This window comes from Clupea harengus, unplaced genomic scaffold (genome assembly GCF_900700415.2).
Source record: "Clupea harengus unplaced genomic scaffold, Ch_v2.0.2, whole genome shotgun sequence".
In the NCBI taxonomy this organism is placed as follows: domain Eukaryota; kingdom Metazoa; phylum Chordata; class Actinopteri; order Clupeiformes; family Clupeidae; genus Clupea; species Clupea harengus.
The window spans coordinates 26103-44451 of NW_024879798.1; the positions used below are offsets into that span (position 1 = coordinate 26103).

Genomic DNA, 18349 nt, shown 5'->3' on the forward strand with positions numbered 1-18349 from the left:
ACCTTCATATAAACACAGCTAGAGTTGAAACCACTGGGTTACTTGGAAATGGTGAAAGTTGACTCAGTTGATGCTGACATATGAGCAGACCTGATCCAGTAACTTGATATAATTGTCAAGGAGCTAAAAATAGAACCCCCACCATTCTTTTATAAGAGGAAAGTGCTGGAATGAGTGGCGGAGTTCAAATAAAACCAGGAATGCAAAATAAATAGATAAGATCATAACACGTCATAACACGGCCCTTTCGGATGGACAAATCCATTCCTGGCCAACGTGCATCTACATTTGGCCTCAACAGTCCACTGACCCATTTATGGAGATAAAAGGCTTTTGGCACAAGGAGGGTTGTGAGTGTTTTTTTTCCGCATTTGCAGGTTTACCCTGGATAGTCAAATTCCACTGGGACTGACAGCTTAACTCTCTTAGAGTCAAATGGTCTAACGGAAAGGAGCCTCGTATCTTCCTACGGAAGTACCAGGAAGCAAATGCATCCCGTTTTACAGGAACCATTTCATCTGCACTTGTATTGCAGCAAAGACTTAACTCCATGACCTTGGACTTGCTAGGCCCTTGCTCCTCCAGTGTTAAAATGGTACCTGAAACAAAAGGTTCTTGCCAGCACTGTTCTGTTCTGTTTGGTGAGTCGGATCCATTCCCTGCGGAGTGGGGTTTGGCACCTCTGTGCAGAGACTGCCCTGGCTGGCCTGACACTGTCACAGACTGGCTTCACATGGGTGCACACACACACACACACACACACACACACACACACACACACACACACACACACACTGTTCTGTGCTGCCCCCTTTCTCTCTACTAGGAGACAATAGCCAGATTTTATGCTGATGTGGAAATGTGTGTTCAGGTGACGACCGTACTAGCATACATGCACGTACACTTGTATGCACACCCACCCACCCACACACACACACACACACACACACACACACACAACACACACACACACACACACACACACACACACACACACACAGACACACACACAGACACACAACACCACCCACACATTCATCTCAGTCTCACAGCTGGTGTGTGTGGAGCTCTGTGTTCGGGTGACAGACCTGGCTCTGAGGCATGACTCAGCAGCTTGGGTCGTGGTGAAATGACTTGGAGTTTTACTCCTGCGCTCTGTCCCCCCCCTCACTTCGCCTTCCTTCAAGGAGCCTGACTCAGCACTTTCTTCTGAGGTCTGGGGCCGTGGCCCGAATGACTCCAGACGCGTGGGAAAGTGCCAGAGTGACTTTCTGAGAATCCCGCACCATTCTTTAGCCTTTCACTTCATGGACACGGACTTACTGATAACTGGTCCATCTTGTCCAAAAATCTGACCAAATTATGTATTGCTTGTCTCCAATAATGTACGTGGCCACAGAGCAGCAGTTTAGGATGAAAAACAGAATAATGAATGAATGCTTTAGCAATACAATGACTGGAGTTGGTCATACCAATAAAGCTTTTGAAATTGACATTCACTATATACATAGACACTTCCAATATTAGATGTGTCTGTATGCTTAAAGTAATTCTATAACGTGCATCTACATATAAGAACGGCCTACAGTTTACTATACCAACCCTTGGCTGAAGACTACAACGATGCATCCTAATTCATTATTCTATTTTTCATCCTACATGCTGCTGTGAGGTTTCTCTGTACATATGATGGATCACAACAAATAGGAGACTGAGAATGCTGTATTCCTCCCATTAATCAGTGATGTAAACCAGAGGTCGCAGGGCAGGGTGCTGACTTAGCAATGGAATGCTTCGAACATTAAACCTGACAAAGAAATCAATAGCAGACCCTTAATAAAGCAGCCTTTGGTTGGCCTGAATCAAACTGGCTGCTGTGATCTCATGTTGATTCTATTGCTATGGGTTACACTTTGCAGAAAAAGAAGGCTCCCTCTCTTTAAATCTCTCCTCTCTTCCTCCCCCTTCCCCTTCTCTCTTCCTTTCAATCTCTTTGTTCCATCACTTCTCCATCTTCTCCTTCTGCATTGCTCTCTCTCTATCTCTCTATCTCTCACTCTCTCTGGAGTTGTTCTTCCCAGGGCATTTGAGAATTGTCTATTTGTGGAGAAAATAGTTGCATTCCTCACAAATATGGACAGCTTTGATCGAGGCAGAAATAAAGAGAAGGTGGATGGAAGCAGAATAGCTTTCTAAAAAATACCCTCCACTCTCTCTTTCTGAAGACCCAGTGAAAGCTGAGTTAGGTAAATAGCAGATTTCATTAGGACCCAAATTTTGCTGTGTGTGTGTGTGTGTGTGTGTGTGTGTGTGTGTGTGTGTGTGTGTGTGTGTGGCGCAAAGAAAGGGTCCTGAGCAGAATCATAAATGCACACAAGCAGCAGGCAGGGGCGTACACACACTCACATAGCTGAATCTGACGCACACAGTTCCACTCATATACACACTTACACCCAACATATACACTTACACCCAATCACACAAACTTGCCTGCACACGTGCACACTCATTCCACGTGCATGTCACACACACACACACACACACACATGCATGCACGCACACACACCCAGTTACTCAACATAAACACACACACAAACGCACACTCAAAAGGGAGGAAACGAGTCTGCAGTAACCCTATATCCTAAATCTGGGAAACAAACCTCAAACCAAGTCCCAGTTTGCTCAGCACAGAGACGCCACAGCAGCGTGACAATTTCACGTCATAGCTCCCTCCCTCCTATTGGAAGACTCTTAGAGTTTACGCATCTATGACGCTGTGCCCCCAATCAACTATTTCAGAGCTATAAATATCAACGCTCACATACACCACCATGCAGTAGCAAGATGAAAATCAATACATTATATAAAATAATATGTATACAGTATACTCACACACGTATATAAGAACGCTTTGAAGGGCAGCCTCATAGACTCTGATGGGCTCTGACTCACCTGACCTTTCCTCTGCTCTAATTGTGCGGATGTGTCGACACTAAAACAGCTAGCAGACACTCCAACTTCAGGCATCGATGCCTGAGTCACCATATTTTTTCCACTATAAAACTGTCGTGGAAGGGCGCTGGGGAAGGGGGTTTATGTGAAGCTAACTCACTTGCACAAAGCTGGTTGGAAGTACTATAGTACTTTTTAACTAATGTACATGAGTATAACTGACCTGAAATGAACCTGAACTGAACTGACTTTAATTCAATTGAATAGAATTAAATGAATTGAACTGACATGAATTGACAGATTCAGACAGAACAGAATGGAAAAGAATCAAACTAAATTAAACTGAACTGTATTAAATTGATTCTTGGGCTTGAGGCATGGCCCAGATGGTGTCATCGTAGTTGGACTGTTCCTCCAGGTCATCTTAATCAGACGTGTTTAAAACACTGGGACAGTGAGCTAAAGCATGGTGATTTGGCAGGCAGGAGGGCGGCGTGGTTTGCACATTTTTAAAAGCCTTTCTCCAAGCTTGTTTTGTCTGCTGGAAGCTGAGGAATGGAAAACTTGTGCTGTATTGACACGGAGAGTGTTTCATGGCCGTTGACAGAGAGAGAGAGAGAGAGAGATGGAGGGAGGTGGATGGAAAGAAAGTCTATGTGTGTTCTGAGGATTTGTGTCTGTGTGTGTGTGTGCAAGTCAATTGTCCAGATATTAATGAGGAAAGGTCTTCGCGGAGACCTTGCTGGATGCCACTGCCTTCCACTGTGGCCTCATCCACCATCATTCATCACTGCACATCCCAAATGCAGCGGCTTTAACCAAAGGCAGTTCACTGAGGCTGTTATTGTGAATAATGTATTCACTAGCTGTAGAATACAGCGTGGACCTTACCTTAGGCAAAGTAGGTAAAGAGCTGTCCATCGAATAGCCCTCAAAAGGAACAAAACACAACAAGAGATGAAAAAACTACAAAACCCATCAGCCAACAAGCAAAGGTAATCAGCTCAGATGGAACATGAAGCACAAAGGCTGCCCTTTGCTAGAACATTCCTACAGGTCCAAACGTCCCTGATGATTGTCAAGCACGCCTTCCTGTCCCTCCTCAGCTTTCTCATGCCGCTGTCAGAGATGGGATAGATAAATGAAAACATCTCCCTCTTGCTCTCGTTTTTTTTTCTTCCTTTTTTTTTTCTTCGGTGGACATTCCTGTCGCACCACAGCTGTCTCTTGTGTTCTCTGGGTTTTTGTAGGGGGGCGGAGAGAGCCGTGGTAGTTATTAAATAATCCTAATATTTCAACTCCCCAGACACACATAGACGAGCACACACAGCCACAGACACACACACACACACACACACTCCTCCAAAGAGAAATAAACCTCTAAATTACTCGGCGTGACCTTTGCAGCGAGCTTTTGAAGCGTGTTATCAGTGTTCTGCAGTGAGGGCAGAGAGTGGGAACAGTCGGTTCTCTAATGGAACCTCTCATTAAGCATGGGGCGCCAAGCTCGCAAATCAGAGAATTCCACAGACAGGGTCAGAGAGACCGAGTGGATGGGATAAGACTAGATGAGAGATGCTTCCCATTCCACTTGCTCTCTCTACTTCTTTCTCACTCTTCCGTTCTCTGTCTCTCTCTAGCATATTTTTCTCTCTTGTTCGGTTATCATGGTGTGTTGAGTCAGTCTAAAACATATTTCTGTGAGCGGGGAAGTGGGGAAGGGAAGAAAAAAGAAAGAGGAAGAAACAAGGGAGAAGGACTGAGAAAGGCAGACACTGCCTTAGATGTGCAGAGAGAAAGAAAGGGAGGTGTCATGCCCATGGGGGCTTTTCATCTCTTTCTGCTTCACTGGCATTACCACTTCTCAGGAACAACAGCATGCTATGTTGCTACAAAAATTCCCGGTATTTTTTTCCATGGACGTCAGGAAAAAAGGCAGCCCAGAGGGAAAGAGGAAAAGGGCAGAGTGGCAGAGGGGGGGGGTAGAGAGAATGAAAGAAAGAAAGAAAGAAAGAAAGAGAGAGAGAGAAAAGGGAGACAGACAGAATGCCCCCTCTCCTGGAGGAGGGCATCACTTGTGGTGTGTTTCCATTGTGGTGTGTTTACACTGCCCCCTCATTAACCTCGGAGGAATCTCGGCGCTGTGTGGCACGGCGTAACACAAGAACCCTTCTCACAGGCCATCCATCAATAGCCGTGGAATGTGCCGGTACTTCAGTTCCTCTTATCCCCCTCAGAGACATCTAAACAACATTTCTTCTCCACGGTGATGCCCAGGTCGGCAGACATGTCAGGATGGGTGCGCAGGTCACAGTCTCACCTGGCTCAAACATACAGCAGGCAGCAATGGGAACTCTTTGGGAAGAAAAGGGTTTGCATGTCCAAAGTGAATCTTCAAAAGAGTGAATCTTCAAAAATACTACTAGAAAGAAAGAACGAATGGACTAGAGGTTTTCACAATAGCTATTTGTTCTTTATAGAAGTTTCTGCACAATTTCACCTGTGCAACAAAGGACCTTTTAGCTGGCAAGGATTCCTTTAGAAAAGTTCCCCAAAAGAACCTTTTTTCAATGAGTTTCATCGATTATGGGGAGGAACCTTTTTTTCAAGCCCTTTAATGACATCAATCAAGTTTGATATGTGGCAGGAGTAGGCCCAGCATCAACATCACCCAAGATCAGCTGGTATTTGTGTTGCAGTCGACAGGGCCATTGAAGCCAAATGATCGGGTGGGGGCCTCTCTTCCAGCCCGCTATTAAACCTGGTTCCTGGCTTTATGTGCGCTCATTATGGAACTTGGGTCAATCGTTTTAAAAACATGCTGAGAAAAGTGGGTAGATCTGAACGAGAGGGGTTCGTTTCGCATGTATCCGTTCGACCCAAAAAAAAACAACAACAAAAACAAGGAGCAACAACAAAAAGGGCAGTTAATCAGGAAGTGCTGTTCCAGGAAGGCGAAATGAACCAGGTTCAATCCCGGCGTGGCAGCTATTTAACTCTGTAAGTGGCTGGATCTGGAGCGATTCAAAAACATCGCCATTTTAGGATCGCCTTGCGATGGGGGCCCAAGGGTCACTCTGGTCAAATTAAAGGGAAAAAACAACAAAGATGGTGGGGGTGAAAGGGAACTGAATGAAGCAGCTCTAGACAGAGGACTGGTCTTGTGTTTATACAGTATGTCTATGCTGATGTGGAGGACTGGTTCAGTAATGCATGAAAAGTGTCCTAAAGGGCACCGCTGAACTGAGCCCCAAACTCCTACATGTCTCCAGCGTGACCTGGAAGTGCTAACAAAGTAGCTATTTAATAGGTCTGTTGACCTGGGTAAGTGAGGTGTGATACTAGACTCTCACCCCCCCCCCAGGTCGAGACAAAGAACCCTGCATGCATGGCCCATTTGAATAGACGGTGACACCCCTTAGATATAGTGTATTTAACAGACTGTTCCTCAAGGAACAAATCAGATATGCTGAGGTGAAGTTCTGTGAGGGAGGATGGATCTGAAAGTCTCTGTCTCACAAATGGTCGGCCGCCATTCTTCAAGAATAAACCTGAATCCTGACTGATCAAACCTAAGACTGAATCTTCAATATATGGTATAAAACTAATTACCATCAGACCTTAAGAGGTGCTGCTCACATTGGCCTTTTTCGATGTGTGTGTGTATGCTGTGGCCCTAGCTTGTTTTCCTGAACAGGCCACAATAGATCTAAAATGTTATGCGTTACTGAAAGGCTTTTAGCTTTATATTGCATTTTGTTTAAAGAGACATTTCCTCTTCCACTGCTCGCTTACATTTGTTCACTGATGGCAATGCACAAGGGGTTACTACAAGGAAGTGTGTTGGGTTTTAAAGACCACAGAAGGACGAGTGTGTGTGTGTGTGTGTGTGTGTGTGTGTGTGTGTGTGTGTGTGTGTGTGTGTGTGTGTTAGGGGGATGGGGAGTTATTTGGTATGAGCCTGGTGGGGAAAAGTGGTCCAAGGTGTTCTGTTTTTCCAGCGCCTTCCTTTGAGGGTGCAGAAGTATGCGTATATACGGGTATTTAAGTAATTACATGCGTCTACAAGCCAAACCTGTGTGTCTGTGTGTATATATGTATGTGTGTTTGTGTGTGTGTGTGATTGTATCCGTCTGTATGTGTGTGTGTGCTTGGGTAGGCTGTTTTTGTTTTTGATTATCTTTGTGTGTGTGTGTGTGTGTGTGTGTGTGTATGTGTTTGTTAGCCAGGGAAATTACTCTAGCAGGAGATGGAGAGCGGCAGGGGTGAGAAGGGAGCAGAAACCCAAGGCAATGCTAACCTTAGCACTATTTCACCAGTAAATGTCAAATTTAACTGCAGCTTCGGCTGCTTTGGCTTTAATTGAACACAGACCCCTATCCACCGAAGCAGGAGATAGATTAGCTCAAGTGTTTGGGATCGAGTAGAGCAGGACAATATATATTAATGTAAATAAATCTATGAGCAATAACCTGAACGCGAAAAAGAAGAAGAAACACACACACACACACACACACACACACGCACAAACACACAGTGCCATTGCACTAGGCTACATGATGCTCTCTTCTTTAAATATACCAAGTCTTTGTGCAATTAGAAATGCTTTGGCAATACAAGATGATATTTGTCATGCCAATAAAGCTCATTTGAATGGAATTGAACTGAAACAGAGAAGAAGAAAGAGAGAGGGGGCGAGATGGACAGTGACATAGATAGAGAAGAAAGACAGCAGAATGGACATCTAGAAAGGAAGACAGAAACAGGGGAGGGCATAAAGAGAAAAACAGACCGAGACACTCTAATTCATCTTAAGCAGACCCAGGCCTAGAGTCATTCGATGCTGTCAAACGGGCCCGTCCGAGGTGACCTCTGACCCTCTCCCTACGGAGCCTCTCTCCGAGTTCAGAGCTCCTGTAAAGGATCCACATGTCCCGTCCCCCCCCCCCCCCCCCCCCCCCTGTACAGGAAGTCTGAAATAGCAGCTGGAAGGCAGGGGTTAGTGATCCTATCTCTATTCAGCCATCCTCTCATAAGGCAGATTTTCCATCTCTTGGACAGGGAGAGAGAGAGTGAGGGGGGAGATGGAGAGAAAATGAGTGAGTGAGTGAATGAGAGAGAGAGACAGAATGAGGCGGGGGTGGGGGGGTGGGGGGTAAGAAACTAAAGAGGTATGACAGCTGCTGCTTTTACTGAGGTCGTTTCTTCAAGAATAGCTACATTATGTGCTTCCTGAAAAAACAGAGCACATCCCTGGCCCTTTCAAGACTAAGCCCCACCAACTTTGGGGTACTTGAACCTGAACTGCTAAAAGTATGGTGAAGGCTTAACATCCTTCCCTTGATGCTAGTCTGTTCACAGTAAACAAATGAACAACAACAACAACAAAACTGTTTCAAACATGGTCACCTGTGAACCCAAGGCTTTGATTTAAGGGAGAGGAAGGGAATTAATGTCAGTGGGTTTAATCCTCTGCATCAGAACAACAGAACAGTCGTACAATCTGGATCCCTCTGCTTTTCCTACCTAATCCTTCCTTCTAGCCGGGCACTTTGAATTATGTAATGCCATTCCATGGTAATTATACAGCAATTACCCCTGTAATGATAGTGCGCTTGCAGGGCTCGTTAAGAGGCGTTCAAAATACTGTTCCCCTGCTGTCTCCCTATCCGTGGCGGTGGGAGAGGAAAGTGTGTACGGAAGCATCTCTTAGCACGCCACCTCAGAGCGTTAGCTTTGCGTAATGCGGAGCGACAACGTCCGCGTGGAAGGGGCTTTGAGTAAGCGTAGCCGCTCACTATTTAGAGAAGGGAACGCTGGGCCAGGACATGGTGTTTGACAGAGAACAGCGAAACGCAGACTTCTAAGTGTCTTCGAACGATGCGACTGGTAAACAATACGACACGTTGGAGAAAGAGAGAGAAATGAGTAGGGAGTCCAAGAATTCATAGCAGTGGAGAACGACTTGCTTTCTGTGCACAGAAATGCTTCCTTTCACACGCACACACACACAAACACACACACACTGTTGCCATTTCCACTTGATTAATGAATGTGTCACACCCACATGTAAGAAAGATAGAAAAGACTCAAAGTCCCCGAAAGAGATGACACTAAAATAAATAGCACAGTAGAATCAGCCCTGGGTGTGCTTGCTCTTAAACACAGCCTTGGCTTTCGCAGATGGTTCTGATAGCGTAGTACAGAGATGCTGATAAAAGACATCCGCTGCACTGCAGCGCTTCACATTGCGTGCTCATGCAAACAACGTCCTAAACGCACACAGCCTTATTTATCATCACAGGCAGGTGGCATGACCAGGCATTTGGAGTGCTTTCTGCACAGGCCACACGGAGGGCCTAAAAGGATCCTTAAAAAAAAAAAAAAAAAACTCCAGCATCTCTGCCTCCTCTTCCTCTTGTCTCTCAGTCTCTCCTCCCACCATACCTGGCTGTCTAGACGGCTAATGAACAGTTGATGGTTTTCATTCCTTGTACAGTGGCGAGAGGCTTCACCAAACCCGCCTCTGTAGATTTGGGAAGTAAGTCGTCAGCGTGAGCGAGCAGGAAGAGGTCCATAAGAGCTGGCTGTCTCATGTCCATGTCGAGAGGAGGTGCTTTTTTTCTGAGTCACTGGAGCAGGTAATACGGCGAAGCCAGCCAGGTTATGATGTCCAGCCAACTTCCGCCCTGTTCCACAGAACTCGCCCCCCCCCCCCCCCCCCTGCTCCTGAGAGATAGCGATGATTAACCTTCTAGGAAACTCCCAGGCTTTCCAACAACAAAGAATTAGAGGTAGAAATTGAACATTTATTTCTATTCATTAACAGAGAATGAGGAACTGTTGGGAGGGGAAAAAAAAAAACTGTGCAAATTTGAATGTGGGGCTTGAACGTCCACATATACATAAGTCTGTATGCGTTATTGTTATGCAAGTGTTTATTGTGTGTGTTCTATTGCATGTTACATGTGTGTGTGTGTGTAGTTTCTCTTGTGGGAGAGCGATGAGAGTGACGGGGGAGAGGGGAATTTTTATGAATGGAACAGAACAGGGTGGAGGTGGCGGTGGTGGTGGTGGGTGCGTAGGAGGATGGGCAGCGTGATGCAGAGCGATTCATAGAAATGCGTCTGGTTGGCGCGCGGACACTGAGACAGACACCGCTGCCCTCCTCTGCAGCACCAGTGCAGAGATGCCGCACTTAAGAGCACACACACAGGCATGTTTTTTTTTTGTATGATCCAACACACAGACAGCACTGTGTACACTTACATTATATACGATGTGATGAGTGTGCATTCCACATGCATACACACACACACACAAGACAATGCACATCTTTTACATCTCTAGATATCTATACTAGCAACTTCATATCAAAGCATTTGAGACTCTAACAAACATTGTGCAAAACCATGACACACACACATATACACACACACAGACAGTCGTATATCTACATTAAGTGTCAAGTCTTTCTCGTGCCTCATAGATTAAGCTTGATAAAAAAAGCCATAAATTACTTAACTTAAGATGATTACTTATAAACAACAATCTACCTACTTCTGTGTAATGGTTCAAAGCCCAAAGAAGAGTCATTCTGACACCTCATCTCTTTCCCTCATCCACAAATATCTCACAAACAAGACCAAGCAAAACTTTCAAACTTTGCTTCTATTTAGTCAGCGTACCTGTAAACCGTGTGCATTTGAATGCAGCATGTTGCACTAAATTCATGGCATGGCATACTGAAAACATGGTGCTTGGTCACAATGTTTAACCACAACTGCAACATAAAGACTCACAACAAAGTTGTCAAAGGTTGTATCTGGAGTTTAAACTCACATGGTGATCGTAACACATGCGCTCTTCGAGAAGAGGGTTTGCTGCTCTGTCAGCACCAACATAACAACAAACACACACACACACACACACACCCCTGCCTGTTCAGTCGCCTACCTTGACCTCCTGGTTGGTGAAGACCTCCACGTCCACCATGCAGGCTATTAGCGTGGACGCGTCACACTCCATGCTGCGAGATGGCATGTTTCACCGGTACTGATGGGTGCTGGTCAGAACCTGAACAATCAGTGTGTGTGTGTGTGTGTGTATGATTAATGGTTGTGTTTGAGTGGCTGCTAGCGTAGAGTTTAAATGTGTGACCAAGCGTGGCAGTAGCTACTGCAGGACTGTGCGCCTCTGCGTGTGTTTAATTATTCTGAGGAGCGCAGAAAACACGCTCTCCTTTTCTCTCTCTCCCGTACTCTAGCTGGCTGCCTCTCTGATCCTCTATTCTGGTGAGGCAGAGAAACACAGAGAGAGAGAGAGAGAGGGCGGGAGAGAGGACGAACGAGAGAGAGTGGGGGAGGGAGGTAGGGAGGGAGGAGGGAGAGAGCAGAGTCTTGGCCATTCCCCTCCCTGTCTCTCTCGCTCTCTGACACACACACACACACACACACACACACACACACACACACACACACACACACACATACGCTTGTCTTACAATTACATCACAGCCTCACTCAATCAAACAACCAGAACTTTCCTTCTCATCTCTGGTTTGATGTGTGTGTGTGTGTGTGTGTGTGTGTGTGTGTGTAGGGGAGAGTGTTTAATGCAGTGAAGCAAACAGAAAATGATGATGTGCTGAAGCTGGTTGTAGTCTGTGCAGAGCAGGCATGCTTTTGTGAGATGTATGACTCATTCCTGCAGATCTCAAGCCTTTTACACACACACACACACACACACACACACACACACACACACACACACACACACACACACACACACACAGTCTACATTCTTCCATCTTAACATGGAGAGACAGACACACAGCCATTTCTGTTTCTTGTTTAAGCCTCGTCATCGTGAGAATGTTCTAGAACTTCTGAAAGAGTTTGCTACATGAGTAAATACTGAGGCGCTGTGTTCACTGTGGACTCTATAGGGGGTTGACCTTGCACCAAAATGTTCTGTATGGTGTGCAGGGGTGCTGCTGCAAAGAACTCCAAAAAACGTGCCTTTCTTTGTCTTATCACAGGATCTTTTATTGTCAGATATTTCTAGACAATTCTTCACTTCTTTACTTGCTCACATCTGAAAATGTCACGCTAGTTCAGCAAATTCGAGCTTAATTTTTTAACAAATTCAGTATTACAGATAATTTTTAGCCAACCCCTTCCTATTTACAGAGTACCCCATTTGGAAAGTCTGACTTTGTACCATCAACAGGCCCATCTATTGATGATTACCTAATTGAACCGCTAGCACAGGGTTGTTTGTGTGGACCACATGGTCTTTGTTGGCCCCAATAAAGTGCCAGTTATACAGGGCTGAGGTGGAGGAGCTATTGGTTTGTCAGTAGAAGCGGATCCCACTGATGTTGCTGCATCCACCACTGCAGCAACCCAACTAACAACAGCTTAATAATTCATTTGCATTTCCAGACATTTACATATCAAATCGCCCCGCTCACAGCCAGCCAGCACAGTCTGCCAGCTCTGTCCCAAGATAGATGAGCCAGTGTGTGTTTTTTTGTGTGTAAGGTTGATCTGTAAACCTGCACTGTGGGGACCAAGATTTTTGTGGGGACAAAATGATTCATGGATCATGTTGGTATTTTAACAAAGACGGGACCCAGAAGGTGGTCAGGTATAGATATTTATGTATAGATGTATAGATAGGTATACATTTGCCCTTGATGTTCAAAGCTCAGCTCTCAATATGATAAATGTGTGTCTCCGTGCTCTGACCTGCTTTGGCTCCTTCGCTAATATCGAGGAGTAAATAGTAAAGGTTGTCAGAGAAACGCAATGGAAAGAGCCGGAACAATGAATGGAAACAGGTGCTCTTCTTGATCAAACCCCTCAGCCCCTTATGGCATGTGAAGAAAACCGTTTCATGGTTTATGAGCTTTGTAATACATGATTCACATTCAGTCACCGCACTCGGAGGACCAGCGTGGACGATGGGGTCACCGGGCCATATATTAACTAGCCCCTGAGAGGAAGCGCAGGTGCTGTGGAAACAATAGGGCCAATATGAGCTACGAACACAGTGGGACGTCGGTGACCTGTCAGCTTGGAAAAGACTGCCTGCTGCAGCGACCATAAACCATGGCTGACCACAGGCTAGCCCCCTTGCTTCATCCAACAGCCATATTCTGTGTTTACCTTTCCACAAGCCTTGACACGACAACCCCCCCGCCCCCCCCTCTCCTCCTCCAAAATGGAAAATCACTTCTTCTCTTGTCAATAAATGACCTCCTTGGTGTGATTTGGAGGGTACACGTGACCTTTGAGAGGGAGAGGAGGAGGCTCGGAGCTGCGCGGCCCGCTAATGCACTGATATGGGAGGACAGGCAGTTAAGCTAATTGCGCTAGCGGGATGTTGATTGCTGAGCCCAGGAAAGGGTGTTTGAAAGGGCCGGGGAGAGTGAGGGTGGAGCGGAGTTTGACACTGCATCTCAAACATCCATGGAAAACAGAGAGACAGAGAGAGACAGAGAAAGAAAAGAGAGAGAAGAGAGAGTAAGACTCGGATGTCGAACGTCCGTTCCCGCTGCTCTCTTTCTCTCCTTGATTCATTTTGACACACATGCATACAAAACAAATTTGGCTAAAATCGCCAGTGTCTAAATCACCAGTTTAGCATAGCGTACCAGATGACTGCACAATAACAGATTGCTTGATGAAATACCTCCAGTCTGTTGAGGTGGTAGATACTGGAATAAACCATCAATGATGAAAACTTTAAGATGGATGCCTGAGAGGACCTGCACACACACACACACACACACACACGTGCATACATATGCAGACACACATATACCCTTCCCTACACACATGCTGTGAGGCAAATTATAACATTGAACTGAGGTTGAAAGAAACTTCCGTAGTGGAACCAAACAATAAACATTTCATACTTGGAAATGCTGTTCACTTCAAGAAGCATTGATTCTGAGCCAGCATTTTGTAGACACTCTTTGTGAAACCACACAGAGAAAAGATACAAAAGCACAACAAAAAAATCAAAAGGCACAGACACATTCACACAGACTCAAAGTGTGCTGTCTCCCAAATGCTTTCTCAAGATTCTGTCTAACAAGTCTACCGTGGGGTGCCAATTACAATCAGTCTGATTTGAGTCGTTACACATCCAACAACAACCACAGGACACGTCTCCGGATTTCAATTTCTCACTGCAGGGATGCGGACTCTACAAACAAACAGTTGTTATTCTTGTCAATTTTCCTCTGTGATTTAGCCACTGTTAGCCCCCAGTGAAATGTAATGTGAAATACACGTTTCACCCCAGTGCTCTCCAGAGGAATAAACTGAAGAGCTGTGGAACAGCTTGAGATGAGCGACAGGACCTCAGTGTCCCCAAACAACAGTATTGAGATTCATCCCCACCGCCACAGACATCGAAACACACACACACACACACACCTTAGCTACTCTATATAACAACACAGTGCTGACTGCTGGTCACTTCAGCATTCTTTTCCCCAACAACCAGTTCTCAACTGCCACCTTAATACAGCATTTCAATTGGTGAAGGCAAACTTCACAGACAGGTTGCCCAGACATCATGCTCTTTTGAGTAAAACGGGTTCTTAAATGGGTTCTCACTGAATTCGGATCAATTTTTTTTGGCTTTGTCCCCGTTTTTCAACTTTTTGTTTCTTTATCTCCCACTTTCTATCTGGCCAGTCTATGACACTGGTAGTGCTGCAAGATGATGGGCAACTTTTGATGCCAGTGGTGTGATAGGTGTAGGGCCTTGATAGCAGAGAAGATAGCCAAAGAACCACTGCTGATTGGCAAGGCCCACACACACACACCTGCAAAAACACCACATTCATTCACTTTTGTCTTGTTGTGTAGACTACCAGCAATAGGTGCTCTTTCTCTGCAGGAACCTGTGGTCCATTTTAGGGGGGGTCGGCACCTTTAGTTGGTTTTCCACTGTAGGAACCTGCGGTCCATTTTAGGGGGGGCCGGCACCTTTAGTTGGTTTTCCACTGTAGGAACCTGCGGGACATTTTAGGGGGGCTGGCTGTTTTTCCACTGCAGGACTCTCCCCAGTACGACCTCTTTCAGGGGCGAGGGTAGACACTTCTGTTCAACCCTGACATTTCTGGGTGGTGCTTGCAGTGATGGTTGATGCTTATTGGTTAAACGCGACGTAAGTGGAGGACAACAACAAGCTTTATTTTTTAAATCAGCAAGATTTACGAGTTGAATGCACCAAAATAAATTATAGCTTATATAGGTAGCTTGCTGAGGTGACAGTCACTGAATGAACACACGTCAAGTGAAATAAAGGCTTTAATTAATCATAGTGGCGCTGGTATATTCATTTATCAAGTAATTACACCTGCCATGAAGCCATTTAATCGAGTGCTAGCAACTTTACAGGAAAATTCAACTGCTGCCTCGACCTTGAGGTAATCCTAACATTATCTAGAAACTGTCTGATTTAATGGTCTTAATGCTAGTGCTTCCGCTGGAGATATGAATATCATTATTTTGTCGTGCCCGCAATTGGCGCCACGACATAAGAGCAAAATACTAGGCTACGTCACTTGTAGGTCATAGTTCCTGCATCTCAATGGAAACAGAAAGGCTGAAAGTTCCTGTAAATGTTTGCGCCACCTGGGAAGTGTTCCTGCAGTGGAAAAGCACTTACTGGTATCACTTACCTACTAGTTTCATTTCACAATACAATTTCTTACCCTTTGTATTTCTCTCAATATATGACTGATCTCTCTTCTTTGTTCAAGGAGTTTTGGTTGGCTAACTTGCTGAGGAACATCCTGCCTTCTTTCCTCTCCCTATCACTCTTTATGGTTTTCTTTCCTCTCCCTATTACTCTCTATGGTTTTTGTTATCTGTGCTGACCTGACTTTGGTTTTCATCTTATTAAGAATGAATCATATGGAGAGTGACTTTTGGTTTGAAGGAGATTCGGGAAAAATGCTTTTGGGATTGTTTATAATCGACTTCCATTACCCACCCCTGCCCCTGCTCCTCACCCGGCACAAGAGCACTCTTTCTGCTGTTTGTGCTGAGCAAAATGGAACTGAAAAGTACCATTATGGAGGACACACGCACACCCACACGCACACACACACACACACACACACACACACACGCACACACAAACATACACTTATATGCACACAAAATGAATGCATAAGCTCACAAATGCAAGCCCCCCACCCACACACACAATCATTCACTACATCATCTGACCATATATCATCACTCCCATCCCCCTCCGCCATAGGTACAGGCTCATTTCACTGCGAAAAAAAATTCCTTGGACTAAAAATGGCAGCCATGAATGGGTAATGAGGGACGGGCTCTGAACATAGTGACAAAAAAGCGCAAAGCCTTTGTGTGTGTGTGTTTGTGTGTGTGTGTGTGTGTGTGTGTGTGTGTGTGTGTGTGTGTGTGTGTGTGTGTGTGTGTGTGTGTGTGTGTGTTGCAGATTTTTCTATGCAACATCTGTTGTCTCTTTCATCTAACTGTTTGTATTTGTGTTGAGAAAATTGGGCATTGAATGCACTGCACTGAGTTTTGCTTCTATGTGGCAAAGGTGAAAATGAACTGTTTGGAACGAGGGTACAGGCCAAAACCAGTGGTCCAGTCTTCACAGTCCAAAGCTTTTGAGGAACAACTTTTCTCCGTCTTTTTTTCTCTCTCTTATTCTCTCTTTATCTCTCTCTCTCTCTTTCACACACACACACACACACACACACACACACACACACACACACTCACAAATAAATCAATCAATAATAAATGACTATAGTGTACGTAAATATAATCTGCATTCTTGGAAAATTTGGGCAAATGTAGGTGAGTGCTTTTGGGAGGCTGGGGGCTGAATGAATAAGAGATGAAAAGTGCTACATAAGAAAAGCAGACATCTCAGTGCAGGCTCGTGTCTGTCTCTCACCAGAGTGCTGCCAGCGCCGGAGGAGATCTGGCCCTGATCCGGCACAGATCAGTATCGAATCAGGGCTGGATCCCTTCTAGAGACATGTGTAGGCTTAAGCAGTACGTACATCACATGCAAATCCCTTGTGGGTGACTGCTACTGTGCGCTTGATGATATCAAAGTATGTGTGTGTGTGTGTGTATTTGAGCATGCAATGTGTGTGTGAGTGTGTGTGGGGTGCGTGTGTGAGTGTGTGTGGCCATGGGGTGTTTGTGTCTGTCTGTGTGTGTGTGTGTGTGTGTGTGTGTGTGTGTGTGTGTGTGTGTGTGTGTGTGTGTGTGTGTGTGTGTGTGTGTGTGTGTGTGTGTGTGTGTGTGTGTGTGTGTGTGTGTGTGTGTGTGTGAACCAGGGGGGTGTAGGCATGTACTGTACGTGCCAGAGGTCAAGCACTACTTTGAAAACCGGTACAGTCAGGTGTTTCAAGGTCATGCCATCACCTGGGGAATGAATCACATTTAACAAAAAACAGGGCTGTTGCCTAGGCAACGCAACAGCAACACACAGTGTGGGGGCACCTGACATATCTGACATATCCTACAGAAGCACGGGCGAAACCGGTACCACAGGATAAGGCCCAATTATGGCCAGGATTAGGAACCATTTCTGCAGAATTAAGTCGGTTTCAAGCAGGATTTTTAGCCTCCGCCATCGAACATCAATTTCCGGCAAGGATTACACCACACTAACACTTGAATGAAGGAGGCCCGTGTGGATGATAGAGAGAGATCGGCACATAGATAGATTTTTATCTTCCAAAAAAAAAAAACAGCTGTTAAAGGAAAAAATGCTCTCATTGTTTAAATATGAACATGTCAGTAGAGAGAGAGAGACAATCTATTGCATCAAACGGACAATCCCAGTAGTGCTTCATCTCCCAAATAGCCGACAGCTATAACTAATAGTGTACGATGACTGACCTACTGGGAGTTTGCATCAACACTCTATAAGTATATCATTTTCTGGCGGTGTCATACGGCCGGACAAGATGTTGAATAACCCAAAAAAAAAAAATGTCTTGATGAGCGCGGCATCAAATGCTGTGGCTATATTTGGATAAAGTCGTTCCTTAAATAAATGCAATTCAGGGCTCTGGCGAATCGATTAAGTGAACGGATTTGCTTTTCTATGAGGGATTAGAGGTCTTGTATAAGACCACCCCTCCCCTGTATTTATGAGTCAATATTTGACAGCTTTCTACTTGCTTTGTTTAATCCCGTTCCAAGCAAATTGCTAGTAAAGAATGCCGATTCCATACTGGTTTGGAATAATGGAAACGTTGCTGAAGATTGATTCGGCAACATGTATGTATATCCTGTCACGTCACTTATGACCGAATGTGTTTGTTTGTTTCTCCTTCGCCTCTCTCTCTCTCTTTCTCTCCTATCAT

The 18349-nt window shown here is 45.2% G+C and overlaps 1 protein-coding gene across 4 annotated transcripts in view; it reads right to left on the bottom strand.

The window, feature by feature from the left end:
* LOC122130407 (calcipressin-2-like) overlaps positions 1-11272 on the bottom strand; it is a 34324-nt gene extending 23052 nt beyond the window's left edge. For 2 of the 4 annotated variants that reach the window (XM_042705139.1, XM_042705141.1), the window contains exon 1: positions 10909-11272. In XM_042705139.1, coding sequence (XP_042561073.1) covers positions 10909-10995 — 87 coding nt within the window. In that variant the 5' untranslated portion in view covers positions 10996-11272. The remainder of the gene's footprint in view (positions 1-10908) is intronic. The other 2 variants (XM_042705140.1, XM_042705142.1) reach the window with 1 other exon arrangement.
* Between the last annotated feature and the right edge of the window lie 7077 nt (positions 11273-18349).